A 19,784-nucleotide genomic window follows, 5' to 3' on the forward strand; every position below is an offset into this window, starting at 1 on the left:
AGCGCCTTGAGGCGACTGTTGTTATGTCACGGTTCTGGGTCAGTTTGACCCAGTATTTTGAGTTATGCTTTTGGTGTGTTTTGCATTTTGGATTCTTTTCTTATTATGATAATGATGATTATGACTCTATGTTTCGGTTATTCTTGTTTAGGGATTAGTTCGTAGGTTTTTGTGTTCTCATGTTTATTGCAGGTTTAGTTCAGTGTCTAGTCTATCTCTCTGTGTCGTGTCTGCGTGTTTGTTTAGTGGTGTCTTGTTTCCTGTTTTACTCTGAAGGCTCATGTTCCCGTCTTATGTCAGTGTTTCTAGCTTTGTTCCTTCTGTCTAATCAGGTCTTATTCCTCCCAGCTGTGTTCCCCTTCTGTCTCTAATTTCTTGATGACTGCCTCAGTGTATTTAAGCCCAGTGTGTCTTTGTGTCAGTGTCAGATCGTCTGTTATCCTCACCTCGTATTTTCCCTTATTGTGACACTGTGTTCATAGCCTGCTTAGTTACTCTGTGTTTATAGTTTTTTCCATAGTTCCTTCACAGAGTGCCTTAGCCTTCTTAGTTTACACAGTGTTCTCTGTCTTCTTAGTTTTCCCAGTTTCAGTGTCCCCTAGTGTTTTTGTTATGCCTGCAGCCACAATAAAGGCTTGCCTTATTTTGGAAACCTAGTTCTGTCTCCACCGTGTCTGCTCTTGGGTCTACCTCATTCCTCACGCCGGCGCGCCCCGCCGTGACATGTTATGATTTGGTGCCACTGACTCTGATATCCTAGGTGCTTACAATAATACTACAGCAGTCATTTGGCATCTGCTGGTGCATGCCACATTTGACTGATGTGGATAGGGCCCATGCCACTGGGCAACTTCAAGCTGGTGTTCTGCAAATCCAAGCTGCAGTATTCTCTGCATTAGTTGTCGGTGCTTGTCTCATCTCCCAAGTTTAGCTCATTAGTCCAAGTTTGAATTTTTATTTATCTTTTATTGTTCATGTATTTTGTTTCTAGGTTCATTTTTGCCAGCAAATAAAAGCTGCTGCTTTAAGTTAAGTTCTCCGTCTCAGAGTCCTGCGTTTGGGTCCAACCCCTGCCTGCCAAACAGCTTACCATAACAGCAATGCCATATCTCCACAGTCTGAGCCTGGACTCTATCCTTTAAAATGACAATGTTAATTCCCCAGAGAATGGGGTTTATTAGAGACTACATCCAGAATTTGGGAGTGGAGAGAATGGAATGGCCTGCCTGCAGTCCTGACCTCAATCCCACCAAACACCTGTGGGATCAACTTGGCCGTGCTGTTCATGCCAGAGTGACCAATATATTCACATTGGCTGACTTGTGACATTGAAGAATGGAATGCCACCCCACAGCAGTGTGTGACCAAGTGGTGACTAGCATGAGAAGGAAGTGCCAGCCTGCTGTGGCGTGTATCGTCCTTCCACATGGTTCTATGGCCTGTGTTTGTTAAATGAATAAATTGTTAAATTGCCAAAATGTCATGTTTCTTAGGACTTCAATCATCCAACCCAATAAACAACACCAAACAAACTCTGGCTATTGCCGATTCTAATTTTGGACATGAAGCTGACACCAACAACCATAGTGAAGTATCTTCCAGTGGCCAGAGCAGGTGACATCGCAGGAGCTCTGAAACTGTTGGCTAAGGATAAACATAAATTCTGTAAAACTATAACTCCTGTTGGCAGTAATACCAGTCAGCTACATCAATAACAGGTCACTAAAATTTGAATTGAATCAGTATGTAACAGTCAAAACAATGTTGAACTAGGTAGTTTTCTCTGGTTCCCACAAATTGGACCAGGAGTGATGTGTTTAGCCACATGTCCTTCTTAAATTGCTGGTTGTCTGAATGGTTCCAAAAAATAATGTGGGCTTTATAGATAATTGGAAAACTTTCTGGGGAATACCTGGTCTTGTTAGGAGCTACAACATCCAATCCTTGGATGGAGCTAATCTCTTTTCTAGGAATCTGGTCAAACCCCTCAAACTATCCAGAGTTGAGACCAGGAAGCAGAGTTTCAGTCTGGTAAATGGATTGGTTCTTATATAGTGCTTTTCTACTCTGAGAACTCAGTGTTCATACAGTGCACAGTCTGGAGCAGACAGGGATCAAACCACCAACCTTCCGATTATTAGGTGACCTGACTGCGTCAGCTCCAGACCACCAAAAGACAACAAAAAGTCCCAAAGAAAGAACAATGTGGTATCTACAACTATTGCGGGGTCTACCGTGTTATTGTATGGCCTACCTTACAGTATAAAGCGCCTTGACGCAACTGTTGTTGTGATTTGGCGCTATATAAATGAATTAAATTGAACTGAATTACAACTGCACCAAAGAGTAAAACAGTGAAATGCAGATTATTAAGTTTCTCTCTTAAGTTCCTATTGGTACATGAATTAATAATTCATCAACGTATTGATGTACTCTGCCTTACGGACACCTGGTTACAGCAGGTGGATTATCTTAGTTTAAATGAATCAACACCCGAGTCATACTAACTGTTAGAATCCTTGAAGCTCAAGTTGAGGCGGGTGAGTGGCAACAATCTTCCACTCGAGGTTATCAATCAACCAAAGACCCAGAAAGTGTTTTAATTGTATTTGTTGATATTTGTCGTCCTCCTGGACCTTAATCAGAGTTTCTATCTGATGTCTCCAGGTATACCCTGGGCCTACTCCTGGAAAGACATGCCCAGCCAAAACACCTAGCCCAGGAGGTGACAGCTTAGCTGTCTCCTTTCGATGTGGAGTAGCAGCACTGCTCTGAACACCTCCTGACTGACTGAAGTCCTCACCCTATCGCTAAGGCAGAGCCCATCCACCTTTCTGAGAAAATTTCCACTGCTTGTATCTCAGTCTAATTGTGTTAACAAGAAGATCGGACTGAGATACAAGACTCCCCCAAACAACAACGCACCACCTGGTGGCGGATGGATGCATAACATTCAGGACACAATAATTTACTGACATTGGGCATCACATAAAAACGTAACAATTAGATTAAACAAGTAAATCCGACCAGTGACAACAACAACAATTACTCGGCTAGTCATACATTGTGAAGTATTACATCTCCACAGCGCAATACCATTGATATTTATTTAGACTTTTGTTGTCCAGTTGATCTTTGTGAGTTCACCTTCAGTAATTACTTCCTCCAAACAATCAATGTGTGTTTTAGACCCCATTGCAACAAGACTGTTCAGAGAAGCCCTATCATTTATTAATGCTTCAACATTAAAAACTGTAAACCTATGAATAGGCTAACTGCCTGAAAATGCTTCAACAAGAGTACTGACAGGGACTAAAAAGAGAGAGTATATTTCACTGGTGTCCCTTCATTGGCTCTCTGTTAAATCCAAAATTGAATTAAAAACCCTTATTATTACATAAAAGGTCTTTAATAATCAGGCCCCATCTTATCTTAATGACCTTATAGTACCATATCACCCTATTAGAGCACTTCGCTCTTGCTCTGCAGGCCTACTTGTTGTTCCTAGAGTATTTAAAAGTAGAATGGGAGGCAGAGCCTTCAGTTTTCAGGCCCCTCTTCTGTGGAACCAGCTTCCAGTTTGGATTCAGGAGACAGACACTATCTCTACTTTCAAGATTAGGCTTCAAACTTTCCTTTTTGACAAAGAATATTATAAGGATGACCCTTAATCCTTCCTTAAGTGTTTCTTCTTGACACACCTTTTTGTGTGTTTGTACACCATTCTGCATGTAATTATTAGTTATTAATAATCTCTAGTTGTGTGTCTTTATCCCGTCAGTCCCTGAGCCTGGTTCTGCTGGAGGTTTCTTCCTGTTACAAGGAAGTTTGTCCTTCCCGCTGTCACCAAAGTGCTTGCTCATAAGGAGTCAACTAAATGTTGGGGTATTCTCTGTATTATTGTAGGATCTTTACCTTACAACATAAAGCAGCTTGAGGCAGACTGTTGTTGTTGAGACCACCCAAGCACACTGGGTATGTTCTTTGTAGCCATTAAAGAGTAGAGATTAATAGTAATTTTGCAAGAAAAACAAACAAACAAAAAAAAAAAAACTCTCTCACACACACACACACGCACCAAAAAAACCCAACTTTCATACTGGGATAGTGATGAAAAACGTATACCTTTAGTAGAATGGATAAATGATTACATTATTTATAATATATATTAATATAAACAACATATTAAACAAAATATAGATGATATAAACATAATTTCCTCCAGAATTGTTACCTTCCTATATTAAAGCTGCTTGTGATGGCAGAAATAGAAGTGCAGTCCCGCTAACAGAACGGGAGTATAACAAGGAATTTGAACATTAGCCGTTCATTATATTAGCCTCGACTCGTGGCGGTAGTAGTCGGTGTAGTATTAGCAAAAATAGTACCAATTATTCGACGGAGCGGAGGGACACCAGCGTGCTGCGGTTTGTGAATGTCTAGGGATCAGCGGAGAAACACCAATGGATGGCGGCTGTGCTGCGGTTCAATGTTCCACCGTTTTTTCAAGTGGAGAGAAAAGGCGACTGACGCTTGAACGGGTGGAGACTGCTACACGTTTAAATCCCCCGGGTCGGTTTTTCATCTTTCAGCAAGGCCAACTTTTCTTTTTTTCCTTTTCCTCCCATCCGTTGGATTATTTAGAGCTGTTTTAATGTCGTAAGTTACAGGTCTGCAAGGGCGTCGTTGTTGGGAAGTTTATTCCGGGGGGGGTGGGGGGGTTTGACCAGCAAAGGGCCATGGCAGTCGAGGCTCGGCCGGAGCTGGTCGGGAAGCGGTTCCTCTGTGTCAGTGGTGACGAGCCGCCTGAAATCGGCGACATTGGTCGGTGGCCGTGGAGGTCCGGGGTTATACGGGCCGTCAACCATCGTGACAGCGACAATGCCGAGCTGACGGTAAGGAAAATGCTGACTTTGTCCTCGTAGTTGTCTGTTACATGCAAAGCAAACGGGAAAATCTCTGTGGTTGGTGGCTAGCCAGCGAGGCACTGTTGTAGGCTTGCCAGGCGGAAATTATTTTGCGGCTTTCTTTTCGGTCGCTGCGACTCTTCGGACGCAGGAGTCTGTGGTGTGTATGCACACCTGATTAGTAGAATGTGTTGCATTGTTTACGTGTGAGTTTGGCTAGTTTTCGGACCGCTTAAGCCTGCGAGTCAATGCGTGGTAGCTTGGAAAGCAAACGGTTAGTTCAGGTCTAAGTTCTGCGCTTATTTACATGAAATCCTCCAACTTGTGTCTTCCATTAGGCACGCGCTGTGGCTAAGACTGATTTAAGTGGGCTGGTTGTTCAGTTAGTGCCCAGATCATTTGAAGCGCGGTTACGTGTGCCTCTGCCAGCCAGAGGGATATTGTAAGGGTCGATTGACACATAATCAATGCGAAGCACCGAGTGACACGTGAATGGCTCATGTTGTCATTCGAGAAAAGCATGTGTAGGAATTTGAGTCCCGAGCGGCTTTAATCTGCTTTACACTGCAGATCAGCTGACGCGTGTCAAATTGGCTTTCTACAGACGTTAAATAGTCGTTATTACTTCGTGGTTACTAGTCTCCGTCCGTGTTATTAGGGCATTTCTTGTGGCCACTCGGACTTGCGCACGGGTGCGGGAATGCTAGGATTTCCAAACACACAACAGAAGAGGCTCGCTGCAGGCTGAACAAAGGCCATTTTGTCTTCAAGTAAAATATATGGTTTGCATTTTCAAAAAGGACCTTCTGTCACGCTCCTGTCACGCAGGTGCCCATACGTTTCCCGCTTCACGTGTAATAATTGCATTCGTAATAGTAGCCGGGCAGTAAATACACGACCCCTCCTTCCTATAAAGAGAGGCATTTTTTATAACGGGCTAACCTGCCAAAGCCAGCAAACAATGAAATATTTGCCCTGACAAGCCCTTGGCTGGCGAACGCAGTGTATAGTGCATTTTCCCCTTTTCTTTTGTTCAGTCTTTTTTGACTGCCTATGCAGATAACTGGCAGAAGCCCCAGCCCAGCTCTGATTTGATGCTTTAGCCTGTTGTCTTTGTCTATATGTTCCCTTTTTTGAGAGCAGTAAAGCGTCTGGCTTTAAAGCTTATGGCGAATTTAATCATGTGATTGTCACAGAGCTCTGTGGCGGATTTATTCTTTGTGTATGATTTTATTTGTCAAGTTAATTTCTTGCATATTTTCCAACGATTTTGAAGCTTAAACTGTTTTTTCTCAGTGTTCTTAGTCCTTGGCAGACCATAGATGCAACTGATTAATACTGATGTCTTTTTGATTAGAGAGTGGACGAATTTGTGTTGTCACACCTCCCTTGCTTTCTGTTATTCATATAATCAAAGTATCAGGCTGGCATGGGTGGTTACCTGTCTTTCATGAATTAATTACAGTTTCATAACAAAACATTGTTGGTGCCTTCACTAGATCAGGCATGTGCTTCTTTGTACTGGACAACAGCCGTGTCCCCAGATTACTAATGCCCATGTAGAGCTGGTCCTTGTCTGTGATGTAACTTAGGCATGGAGTAGTGTTCTACTTTAATTCCATACAGTGTGGCACAGTCTCATTAGCAAGGGGCTTAACTATCAGAGTGAATACAGTGGAGAAGGATTTGAGAGTAGATTAGAGGAAGTGTGTCAAGCCAGGTTGCCAGGCCTTTGTCAAGTGTCTCTGATCAGATAGGCCAAAAGTTCATATTTACTATTAATGCTCACTGAGATTTATTACTCAGCAGATACAAATGTAGAAAAAAGAGAACGCCCCTTAATGTTTTTCACGTTTGTGGCTGAAGTAGAAATCAATGAGCGTGTATCAAAAATCCGTTGGACAGAACAGCACTTAACAATTCCTGTAAAGACGATCCTCTTGGTTTCACTGTCTTAAAATTACATTTAATTCTAGGGCTGCTCGATATAACGATATATATCGGATGACGATATAAAAATGTCCATCGTTTCATTTTACGCTATCGTTTATTTGGTGGTGTGGCAAAATAAACTGTTTACAGCAATATTTTTTTATGGTTCTGATGGTTGCTGTAGTGGCTTCTTCTTCAATTTCTTAAAGTTCTCTCTTTCTCTTATATTTAATATAACCACACTACAGACGGAAGCGCCTGTTTTTATGTGTTGTCGTTAGCAACAACGACGGTAACACCATCGCGTGTCCGCTTGTTTATGTTCCACATAAACCTTTCACAATAAAGCTCAAGATCCTGTTGAGACGTTTCAAAATAAACTGAATCACGTGAAAGATGCAGAGTGTTTACAGATGAGAATTAAAAAAGAGAAGCCAGGTGCTAAAAAATAAAGCTCAGACTCAAACGTTAGAAAGTTACAACTTATGTCTAAAAATGTATCGTTTCATGCGTCTGTTAAAACACTTGACTCCAGGTACATGACGCACAGCTAAAAACACTTCACGCAAGTCGAGCTGCCCGAGATTCACAGACTTTACAGAAAATGTTACATTTTTGTGATTTATATCGTTATCGGACGATAGATGTCTTATATCAGGATATGAGATTCTGGTCATATCGCACAGCCCTATTTAATTCTTATATGGAGTGGAAGAGCTTATTACTTGATTTGGAAAAAGAAAGAAAATATGTTGTTTCTCTGATTGTTGCAGTGCGGTCCGTACCTGCTGTTACGATGCAGTCCGTGTGACCTGATCACAGACAGCGTTGATGCACTGAGATGTGATCGGTCAGACGTATTCATATCGTATTCATTTGGTTGCATGGTTAGCCAACCATGTTGGCTACTCACAGTTTCTATAGTTCATTTTGCATAAGACAGTTTAACAATTGTGTGTAAATATGAAGAGCTCCGAATTAAGTGACCATATACCCTGTGTGTTTACTCAAGGGTTGGTACAGGGTGCTTTGGAGGTCATTGTTGGTAACTGGTTGTTTATAAAGGTCTTCTAAGCTATATTATCAGGGTTGATTGAGTTAATGTAGAGTTTTCCCAGGTATGACATGAGAAAATAAAAAAGTGAAACTCGTTGGTATTTTGACTTCTGCATTTCTCACTCTAACACTCGTGGATTGAGTCAGTGAGCATGGAAATAATCATAATTGTCTTTGTGTGATTTTACCAGGTTAATATTCAAAATTCAAAGAGCCATGAATTGCTGTGGACTGTGTCTGACAGAGAGTTTATTATGTCAAAATTATTTAAGATCTTAAATTTGACATCTGGCTAAGCTGTATATCAAGTAAAGTGGCAGAACCTGTTTTACCTTTAATATAAAACATCTTCAGTTAGGCGTGGGCGATATATCGAATATACTCGATGTATTGCTAGTTTTTGCATGTACGATGGTTAATGGTTATGATAAAGCCATGTTGAGTATAAATTGCCATAGAAATATTAAGCTGTCTGCATATGAGGTTTTCCTCTCCCACACGCTGCGAAGGCATTATTACTCCGTTATTACTCTGCTATTACTCTGCTATTACTCCTACTTTCAGTTTTTATTTTGTCTCATGAATTCATGATGATGTTGAAAAAAATGTTGAACGGTGTATGGTTCAAAATAACATTTGGCTTTGGAGGTTGTAAACATATCGTGATATCTGTCGTTTATTGTGATATAGCCCAAAAAATATCATGATATTAGATTTTCCTCATGTTAACCCAGTCCTACCTTGAGTGTAGTGATTTGGTCCTATATAAATAACACTGAATTAAACGCAGCACGGTGGCACGGTGGTTAGCACTGTTGCCGCACAGCAAGAAGGTCCTGAGTTCAATTCCACCATCAGGCCGGGGTCTTTCTGTGTGGAGTTTGCATGTTCTCTCCGTGTTTGCGTGGGTGCCCTCCGGGTACTCCGGCTTCCTCCCACCGTCCAAAGACATGCAGCTTGTGGGGATAGGTTAATTGATTAATCCAAATTGCCACTAGGTGCGAATGAATGTGAGTGCGAATGGTTGTCTGTCCCTGTGTGTTGGCCCTGTGACAGACTGGCGACCTGTCCAGGGTGTACCCCGCCTCTCGCCCTATGACAGCTGGGATAGGCTCCAGCGCCCCCCGCGACCCTGAAAAGGAGAAGCGGAAGCGAATGGATGGATGAATTAAACGCTGTTTTCTGTTTGTCTTCAAATCATTTCTTTTCAAAGTACTTTCTGACAAATAAACAAGTAACATTGATTGCTTCTCAGTGTCCTGCAGTTTAACTATGACTTCATTATGTTGGACTACAACCTGTAGGCCTCATTCATCTCAGTGAGCTTGACATAACGTGACATGAACCATTGTCCACTCCTCTCCTGGAGTGACCCTTGCCAGAGGTGTTTGTTTATCTCTTCACGAGCGTCTTTTTGCCCAGGAGCAGGCTTACAAATACATTGTAACTAAATCTTAATCCTGTTACACAGAATGTCATAACTGTTAGTTAATAAGATACAATGTATCTGTTTTGATGAAATAACAGGTTTAGTTTGATACAGTTGGTTCTGCTTATAATGATATTTAATGAGTAGCCGCAGGGTTAGATTCAGTCTACGTGTGTTTATTTTCCATCTCATGTCATATCATGTCAGGCTCTTGTTACTTCCTAATCTATTTGCAGTGTGACTAGGTGTTTGCCACCTGAGAAGCCTAAAGTCATTTTAATTAGCTCTGCTTCAGTTCTGGGAGGATTTTTAAAAAGAATAAAGTTCAGAAAATGAAAATAAATTACTCCATTGATGATTTTTTTGTGAGTTCCTCTGCATTTGAGCCAGTATCCGATTGTTCAGTCTGACGTCACTAGCCGTGTCTGGGTCTAAACTCCGCTGCAGGTCCATGTATCAAACGATCACTATGGCATTACTGAGAGTTGAAAAACTGTCTAAAGTCTTTCATCTTTAATAAAATGATCAGCGTTCTGCTCTACCAGGTGTAACAATTGAGTTTAACATCCAGGCATCCATGAAAACGGAATTTATGACATTTAACGGAGTTAGAAGTTAGCAGGGAGTTAGCTCGCTAGCTTCTATCTAAATACAATATAGCATGTCCTGACTGCAGGGTTTTGGAAACAAATGAAAACGTACAGCTTTGTTATCACTTCCAACATAAATGAAGACAGAAAACTAAACGGCAGTGACGTTTGTAGGGTTACTGAAGTTTGGCTAGCTGGTATATAATGATGTGCTACGTGACCGCTAGCGACACAGCTATGTTAGCATAATATAAACAAGCTAACTTTTTTTCCACTCGATAAAAGTTAACGTGAGTGTTCTCGGTGGTCAGGAACAAATGTAATCGCATGGCAGGATGCTGTAAAAGGACCAAACTTCAGCCAGGAGAACAACTGAGATAATCCATCCACAATACGAGGTTAGTCATTCATATACTGCTGCATGGGCTGGGCTGTAGTTACATCCTAAGGTTTTAAAAACTGAGCTTAAATAAATGATTAGCGGTAATAAAAGCCGAGGGAGGTCAACAGTGATCACTGACTGTTTTAGGAGCTTTTTGAGATTAAATAGAAGAAAATACAAAACATTAAACATGTTAACAACACAAAAGCCATATTAAACGCAGACTACTTTAGGCCCGGAAGTAGGATTCGTCACATCATCACTGAACAACCGGATTGGTTCTGCAAGCACTCTGAAACACAAACTGATAGTAGGTTTAAATGGAACTGATATGAGATGATAAATATTAAACCGAGAGCTGAACATCTGTGAAGCAGTCATATAAACAATGTCTAAACAGCATTATAGGCCCCCATAGTTTTCAGTTGCTTGAGAGACAGTGACACATGCTTAAAGAAAAGGCAAAGCTCAGCAGCAAAGCTCTACTCTGGCACATTAGACACAAAATTGACAAACTCATCTGGATTCACAGTGAATAGAAAGGGCAGGGCAGCCAGGTCATTGCCTATAGGAGCTTTTGTTTTTCATTACAGTCCACTGTGTGTGTGTGTGTGTGCAGAACCTTTGGTGCCAGTTTGTTTTTAAGGCTGTAACCTTCGGTTCATCACTGTGTGGCTAATCAGCAGAAAATAACAGGCTGTGAGTGGAAAAGAACCTTCCACATACAGAATCCATGCATGGGTGTTGCAGTGCTGCAGTGTGTGTGAGTGTGTGTGTTGGGTCGTGAATAACAACATTGTTTAGAAACAGAGGGAATAAATGTGGCAGAATAGATGCTGTCAGCTTCTTGTGTATATGTAGGCTTAGTCCACATGAAATAGATCCATATACTATATCATTCTGTACAAGACACAATGGATTTGAATTCTTTGCATTGTTGTTCAGTGCTTCGTCTGTTTTTCAGTTTTCACTTAAAATGTGTTCTTCAACAGGTCAGTCCAAATTATAGTCACATGACTGTACATATGAGTCACATGGCCTTCAGTTCATTTTGTTACATGGTTAAAAAAATATTGTAAAATATCTGTTAATATTGTGATGAAGCTTTGTATTATCTCAGGCCGAGCTTCTCACCACCGCGCACTCATTTCTTTTATGCTCTGTAAAAATCTCTCGTAGAGCTGTCGACAAATACTCTAAATTTCATTATATAATTGAATAGTTAAAAAAAGCCATATATTTGGGAGAAAAGAAGCACTTGTGTCTGTTTCGTGAGCCACACAGGATGTAAAGCTGAAAAACGATGCAGTGTTGTTGGGAGGTTAGCTGAGCACAGTTAAGACTTTAAATGTACTGCAAATTCTTCAGGATATTCTTGTAGTACTACGTTTCTCACATTAGTTATAGCATTCGTTTCAGTTCAATCAGGTAAATAAATGAAATGTGTAGAATGGTTATATTCATTTATTTATTAGGTTGGCATCAGTGCATTGAGCTACATTTTGCAATATGACATCCAAGCTGTGAGGTGTCTGGGCAGCGCGGTAACGAGATCCACCAAATGTTAGTGGTTTGTTTTCTGGTGCCTAAGGAAACAAAATGTAATCTGAAGCCAAGTTGGGATGGCTGGATGCACCCTTCCCCCATTGCTGTCAGACGGACGGGGACACACACACACACACACACACACACACACACACACACACACACACACACACACACACACACACACACACACACACTGAACCTCATTGCTTCATACAGCAGCCACAAAGTCTTCTACAGGCTCTCGGGCTTCCTAGATAACCCTGGGAATATATTAGGCTCCTCTAGTCAGCAGCTGCTCTAGCTTCCTGCAGGACCTTGTCAGACCTCAGTGGGCTGTTCTTCTGTTCTTAGTGTGGCATGGTGTAACTGTATAATGCTAAAACGTATTATAACCTTGTGTATTGTTCCTAGCTGCAGCAATACATTTAATGTTAAAACCAAAGGAAGGCTGTCCATTTTCACTTTGTCTATTAAGCAGTAAGTGATTCTTCATTGATGGCTAGCTGCACTGAAATGAGAGAATGCATCAGGTAGCAGTAATGCTAACTGATGCTAAGGTTTGTAGAGCACTTTTTAAATGATGACTTGTTGGAGAGTGTGTTTGAGTCAGGTGCACTGGTGCTCTGCTGGACTAAGCTTCAGTCTGATACTCTGTGGTTGACTTTTCCCTGTAATAGGTTGGGTGTACGATATTCCACCCATCTTATTTGCAAAGAAATGACTCTGCACCATAACGAGAGGGCCAGGTGGCACAATCAGTGGGCAGAGCAGAGGTCCACAACGTCCGATCAGGAGCATTTCATGTAATATTAAGGTGTAATTTAACCCCTATATATCCTGGGGTTAAGTTGTTCTTTTCCCAGGCACACTGCAACCATAACAGAGTTTTTTTTTATCATTGCATGATTCGGAATCCTAATATCATCAACATCTGTGGAAGGAACAAAAATCGCCACCGTACCATCTCCTTCGCTTTGTTTTTTCTCACTTGTAGTGGTAAGAAGTAATCTAGTTACTGAGATAATGTGGTCAAACTAGAAAAAAGCACAAGTTTCCAAAACAGTTTTTAAACAAATTGAACTGGAGCACTTTCAAGGACTTTCTTGACAGACCAGAAGTTAAAACTAATTTCTTTTCCCTGTGTAAGTAATGGTCAGGAGGTAAGGCAAAGCAACAGTAAAACTGTGTATCATGAAAATACTCAAAAGTTCATTCTAACGGCAACATTTTAAAATAGAAATACAACAAAGTGCAGCAGGAAAGCACTAATGAAGCTAAACAGAATGAAATAACTAACCTCTCATGCCTTACTGGAGAATTCCCAAGCTCTCTGAATCACCGTCCAGTTGAACGATGTACTCTACACAGTGTGCGAGGGCAGACACACCAAACAGCTCCCATATCAGGATTTTGACTGTGTAATATTTCACGCAGCCAGAGCAGTGAAACTTCCAGTACACCACTCTCACAGCAGAGCATGTATAACTGAGTTATAGAAGGAAGATCCCAAAGCATCGTCCTGCAGATTGACTCACTTGCTATCATCAGTGTCTACGCCTTCATCAGGTGGTGTCATCCGCCCGCTCCAAACCTTGCAGTTGTTCGTCTGAGCTGCTTTCTTCCATTAAAGCTTCTCTTCCTCACTGACTGTTTGCTCTATAAGGTAAATGCCTCATCTTTTGGTTTTCTGTGCTAAAAAACCCAACACAGGGAATAATGAGTGATGCAGCGACGTTACAGTGGTGAGCTGGAAAATGATTATACATCTAAAGAAAAAGGACATTAGTCATTTTAATTTTTCATAAAATAAATGAGCATCACACAAACCACTCACATGATTTAATTTCTGTGTGTAGACAGACTGTGTAGTTTTTATTATATTTTGGCCTCATGTTGAATTTCACATCATCATCCCCCAAATAATTCAACTCAATTAAATCAAAACACAATGCAAAGTAGTATTAAACTGTCATCATATCAGCTAACCTCATGACCTGTTTTCACTCTGTGGGAAGGCTTCAGTAATGGATCACAGCTCAGTGAGTGGGTTACCTTTGGAGGATAACAGTGCGTGGCCGAGCTCTTTGGAAAACCTTATAAGCTCTCAGTGTAGGCATGAATCAACAGCTACGTGAACAGCTTTGTTTAGTCAGGATCTTTTTCTGTAGATGGCTTTGAGTAAACTACATAATGCACTGTGTAGGCCAATGCTATGACAGTCAAAGATAAATCAAAACATGTGAGCTGACCTGTGGGGTTTCCACAGCAAAGTCAGTGTCTCAGTAAAGCATGTAGGGAGGAAGCATAAGGAGCGAGTAAACCTGAGCTTGTCTGACTGCTTCAGCACCTCTGTCCTCACGCTTGGCTGATTTGACATAAAAGAGGTAATGCAATACTACACACTGAGATGGTTTGACTGGACTTAATGTCTAAAATGTTTCTTCAATTTGTATATAGCTGGGATCCAAATAAGTAGTATAGATCAACGCCACCATGGGATGTCTCTCATAAAAGCAGCTCGACTCAATAAATGACTTGTGTTGCACTTCAGACTCATTTCAGTCCAGCCCAGAGCTGTTCTGTGTGTTTTTGAACGCTGCTGTCAGTCAACCAGGAGACTGGCTGGGCCCTCTAACGAGACTGTTACCAAAGAATGTGAGCGAAGCTATTTTTGTGTAGCCAGTAATGAGGAGGTTGTACTCATTCAGTTTGGAACATCTCCCACATGGATTGATGGAGACACTGTGGCTCGCATGCGTTCATCTTTTCTTTTGTGTAGAAAATGAAAAGTCTTCTGCTGCCGTCTTCAGTTTTGGAGCACAGGGTGAGTGTTGTTTGTCTGCTACCTGCGAGCAGTGAGCTTCAACTTACCCGGCTACATAATGTGGACTTCTGTCCTAGCTGAAACCAGTCGACCCTGAAACATAATTCACTTAATCTTGTCATCTACTGATTCATTATATTAAACGTGGTTGCTCTGTGCCAGTGGGACACTACAAAGCATAGAGTGACAGCTGGCGTGCCGGCAGTCTCAGTAGATGAATTTTAAACAGGATCAGAACACTTTGTTCTCTGTGAGCAAAGACACCAACCATTCCTACCTGATAAGACTGTGATGAACAATATAAATCTCCTATTATGGTTTTGTCACTACCACCACCATAGATGCTGGCTGTCATGGTTACTGAAGCACACCACCTCGTTGATTTCTCTAAATCTTACCATGTGTTTTTATAAACAACAATAAGGTAACACCTTAATCGCCTGCCTAATCCTGGTAGGGCTCACCGTGCTCCCAGTATGGCTTAGACCCACTGGGGCACCGTGCCAGGCTGATGCTGGTCAGGTCTGTTCTGGTGATTGTTTTTGTCATGCAGGGGGATCCACTGTACTGAGTGGGGTGTGGTTTATATTAACATTAATATTACTGATTAATGTTCACCTGATAGTCCTTTAATAATATGGTGAGCATCTAGTCTGATGGAGTCTGCTTTTGGCTTCACCTGTCCTGTCTGTGCCCTTATTGGACTTAAAGAAGCATTGCAATAATAATCACATCTCTAAAAAGCTGCTGTTATATTTTATGTGTTGGATGCTCTCTTTACTTACGTGGAATTAGTTGTTTTTCATGTATCTACCACATGATGTGTTTGTTGCAGTGCAGGGTTGTGTCCAAGGATGATGACGTCAGCAGTGTTGATTTTTAAATGAAAGCTTAATCTGACGGTGCAAACTCCACTGTGTGCTGGGAGGCCACCATTAAGGAATAATAATTATATCTCAGCTGTTTAACTGATGAAGTCCACTTATGTTAATTCTGGTGTTCTAAATTGTTCATTGTTGTATATGAACGTCCACGTGTGTCTTTACCTGAGTTCTTTCTGTTTGGGTAGCACAGAGTGTGGAGAATAAATGGTGCACGTTAACCTCCTCCTGCCTCGACCCGGCTGTGATACGAGTATACTGAATACTTCTTTGTTTAACTGCTGGGTATACCCAGATGGAAGTTATTGTATGTGCTGTACTCCAGTTTACCTCCGAGCTGTATGTGTAGATCCAGTTTCCAGGCGATAAACGTATACTCCAGCAGACGAGGTGTAATCTAAGTTGATCGCTTGACCATTAAATGAGTTTGAATGCTAACCACTGAATGACGTTATAGCAGGAAATGCAAAACCCACTGTCGGTTCTTTGTCTCTTACCTCTGTCTGTCTGTTTGATCAAATAGCTCAAAAAGATTTCTGCACACATAGGGCTGTGCGATATGACCAGAATCTCATATCCCGATATAAGACATCTATCGTCCGATAACGATATAAATCACAAAAATGTAACATTTTCTGTAAAGTCTGTGAATCTCGGGCAGCCCGACTTGCGTGAAGTGTTTCCAGCTGCGCGTCATGTAGCTGGAGTCGAGTGTTTTAACCGATGCATGAAACGATACATTTTTAATCTTGATGCTTGCTCAATCATCCAGGTATATAAATCAAATGCTGTGATTGCAGCCATTCCCCCACTCTCTGTCAGTGGTACTCATGGCCATTGATCGGTGGGCTTTGGTCAGTGGTTGTTGATCAATGGTCATGAGAATTTGCATAATTAAGATTAAGGAACTGACCTCCCAGCCCATTGTTCCTTCAGTGGGCTGGTTTCAGTCATTATGCACATGCACTGTTTATAAGATTGAAACCTGCAGTCAGCTGAGACTGAAGACGTCACTTCGTCCAGATGAACAGAATTAACTTTTGGAGATACATTTTTAGACATCTCGGGCAGCTCGATTTGCGTGAAGTGTTTCCAGCTGGGCGTCGTGTAGCTGGAGTCGAGTGTTTTAACCGATGCATGAAACGATACATTTTTAGACATAAGTTGTAACGGCCGCTGTTTTCTTTGTGAGTATTTATTACACGGCGTGCTGCGGGGAAAAGCCTGTTCTAACGTTTGAGTCTAAGGGTTATTTTTTTAGCACCTGACGGCTCTTTTTTACTTCTCATCTGTAAACTCTCTGCATACTCTTTCACATGATTCAGTTTATTTTGAAAAGTCTCAACAGCTTTATTGTGAAAGGTTTATGTAGACAATAAACAAGTGGACACGCGATGGTGTTACTGTCGTTGTTGCTAACGACAACGCATAAAAACAGGCGCTTGTCCGTCCGTAGTGTGGTTTTATTAAATATAAGAGAAAGAGAGAACTTTAAGAAATGAATATAGCCACTGAAAAAATATTGCCGTAAACAGTTTATTTTGCGACACCACGAAACAAACGATAGCGTAAAATGAAACGACAGACGTTTTTATATCGTCATCAGGTATATATGGTTATATCGAGCAGCCCTATGCACAGTTATGTGTAATATGTGCAGCACTGACTAAAGGGGCAGTGCAGGTCATTAGGAAGATCTCATTTATGGATGTTGCCCTATTTGCTGTTTTCATTTAGAGTCAAAGACAGTTGGCTGCATGTACAGGACATGCAGGAGAATCAAAATACTGTTTGTCTGTCTTCATAAAGAGCCTGTGTACGCAGACAGTATGGCACATGACCAACAGCAGCAGGTATGCTTGCAGTAAAGAGCCAATGACAGACGGTCAGTAGCATTAAAAGATATGAATGTATGTGTGTGTGTGAGTGTAGGGGAGAGGTGGTGAATAGAATGTAATTTCTTCTATTAGACGGTACAGCAGTGGATAAAACAGCTGTTTTCACGTACACCACAGTGTGATTCTTGAATCACAGGCTGATATCAGCTATTGGCTGAACCAGATTCTTAGTTCTTTATAAGCAGCGACACTTCATGTTTCTGTACTCATATTCTGCTTCATGTTCTTCAGCAATGAATCTCTTTGTATTTTTGAAAAATGTGAACATTTCAGCGGCTGTGGTAAGCCATGTCTGTGCTTTGTTTCTGATCACAAGCTCCTTGATTTGGACCTGAAAATAAGAGAAACTGATAGATGTACACACTGGTACGCTGAGCTTGGCCCTCTGCTGTTGGTGCATGACTCACTAGCTGGCATTCAGAGAGACAGAGTGAGGGACGGAGGAGAGAGAGATGATGTTTCAGAGAGCTGTAAGAAAGGAGCGAGCGGCTGTTATTTGAAAAATGAAGGGACAGAGTAGAGAGAGCTGTGTACTCTCATTAGCCGTTTGGTTCTGTAGCCAGCCAGGCTCTCTGGAAGAGAGGGAACGAGAGCAGAGGAGGAGGGAAAGGGAACGTGAGAGAGAAAATGGGAATGTGAGCGAGACTGAGAGAGAGGGGTTTCTTTCTCCTCTGTCTGGCCTCTCTCCCATAGCAACAGCGGCTTAGCCACGTGAACGGCAGTTCCTTTGAGTTCACCCGCTGCACAGAGCTTAACTCCTTCAGTGCCAGCTTACAGCAGCACTGAGCCACAGAGCACAAGACAACAAAGATCTACAAAGGATCTGAGCACACTGTATCCTTTCCAACTGTAGTGTCTTCAGTTGATTTCAGACAGAGATCGTTTCTTCCATGTTCATTGACCACACAGTACTAATCACTAATACTAATACTAGAATATGTGCAATATAATACAGTGGTGTCCATGACATTTGCACAATTAAAAGCTAACAGTCCTGTAATGCAATGCAGACATTTTACACATGCAACAATTATTTTTGTGCAGCTGAGCAGCTTCTAGTGAAGACACACTGAAATGCAGGGATACTGCTCCCTAATGAGTGATCTTTAACATAGTTCAGCAGAGTCGCGCCTGATGGTGTGCACTGAACATCATGCAGAGGAGATCAGAGTACGCTTGTGCACTTAAGGTTTACAGCACTGTGAGAGGGAAACGGTGGAACGACTGTTGACTGGAGAAAGCATGGCTCCCCTGTGGAGTCCAGCTTCACTCTGCCTGTGCAATGCAGACATAGAAACATATTTTTTTCTTCCAAGAAAAACCCCAAAACAAAGTGAAGGGCCGTGTATTTGAGTGTGTAGTGCTTTCAAAGCAGAGCTTCATCTCCGTTTCACTAAGAGTGCAGTCGAAACGTTAAAGAGCTTGTTTTTGCCTTTGCTGCCTTCTGTTCATTCTGTTCTCTTCGTTCAGCAGCTAGCTAACTCTTTCCAGATGGCATAGTGCTAATGCCACTTTCTTCTCTGCTGCTGTGTCCATAAGCACTAAACCAAATGACTCGGTGACCCAATATTGGCACTGATGTCCACATCAGTATTGAACTGCTTCTGTTTATTTGAAATGCATTCTTAAACTAAGACATAGCAATGCAAGGTTGTAAGACATCTAATGTTACTAGTCCTTATACTGGAACAGTGATGTGTTATTATGTTACAAAGATGTCAGAGAAACACAAAAAGAAACAAACAAAAGTCAACAACAGTAAAGCGCTCTCCCAGCTCTGTTTCGTGCCATAAAGCTGAGAGTAACTTCTGAGATACTTGAGTGTGTCTGATGGAGTCTTTGTGACTGTGATGTGTCTGCTCCTGTTGTGTTTGCCAGGTAGCAAAGCCAGTGGGTGAAGTGTAAGCCTCACAGTAATTCTCCCTGAAGCTTCAGAGCTTCAAGGGCTCTACCAGCATAGCTACCCAAGAATTAAACCGTTAGCTTGTGACCTGACAGGGAGCGTATCATGTGAACGTGAAGACTGACATGTGAGTTTAAACTGAGTTTAACAAAGTCTAATATACTGTCCTGTTTCATTTTGTCTTGATGGAATCAGAGCTGGGATCCAGCCTGATCCAGGTCAGACCTGACCCGGATCTTTGGCTGTGGGTCTCTGCTGATAATGCGTACTGATCCAGTACCAGTGTTAAATTATGAATCCATATCCCGCGCTATACTCGAGCGTAGTAAAAGCTTAACGTCCTTTCAGCTTCTCAGGCTCCTGCCTGAATAGCATGGCAGTGAAAGTAAATGAGTGAGTGAGCGAGAGAGGGAAGGCATGTCAGCTCACTGTGA

At 41.7% G+C, this 19,784-nt stretch overlaps 1 protein-coding gene across 2 annotated transcripts in view; it reads left to right on the forward strand.

Annotated features, from left to right (window-relative positions):
• The first annotated feature begins 4,438 nt into the window (after positions 1-4,438).
• Positions 4,439-19,784, forward strand: part of jmjd1cb (jumonji domain containing 1Cb) — a 97,161-nt gene continuing 81,815 nt past the window's right edge. The window contains exon 1 of one of the 2 annotated variants that reach the window (XM_040038570.1): positions 4,439-4,895. In XM_040038570.1, the coding sequence (XP_039894504.1) occupies positions 4,740-4,895 (156 nt within the window). In that variant the 5' untranslated portion in view covers positions 4,439-4,739. The remainder of the gene's footprint in view (positions 4,896-19,784) is intronic. The other variant, XM_040038571.1, reaches the window with a different exon arrangement.

The sequence above is a fragment of the Simochromis diagramma genome, unplaced genomic scaffold (assembly GCF_900408965.1).
Source record: "Simochromis diagramma unplaced genomic scaffold, fSimDia1.1 OVJJ01000617.1, whole genome shotgun sequence".
Lineage (NCBI taxonomy): Eukaryota > Metazoa > Chordata > Actinopteri > Cichliformes > Cichlidae > Simochromis > Simochromis diagramma.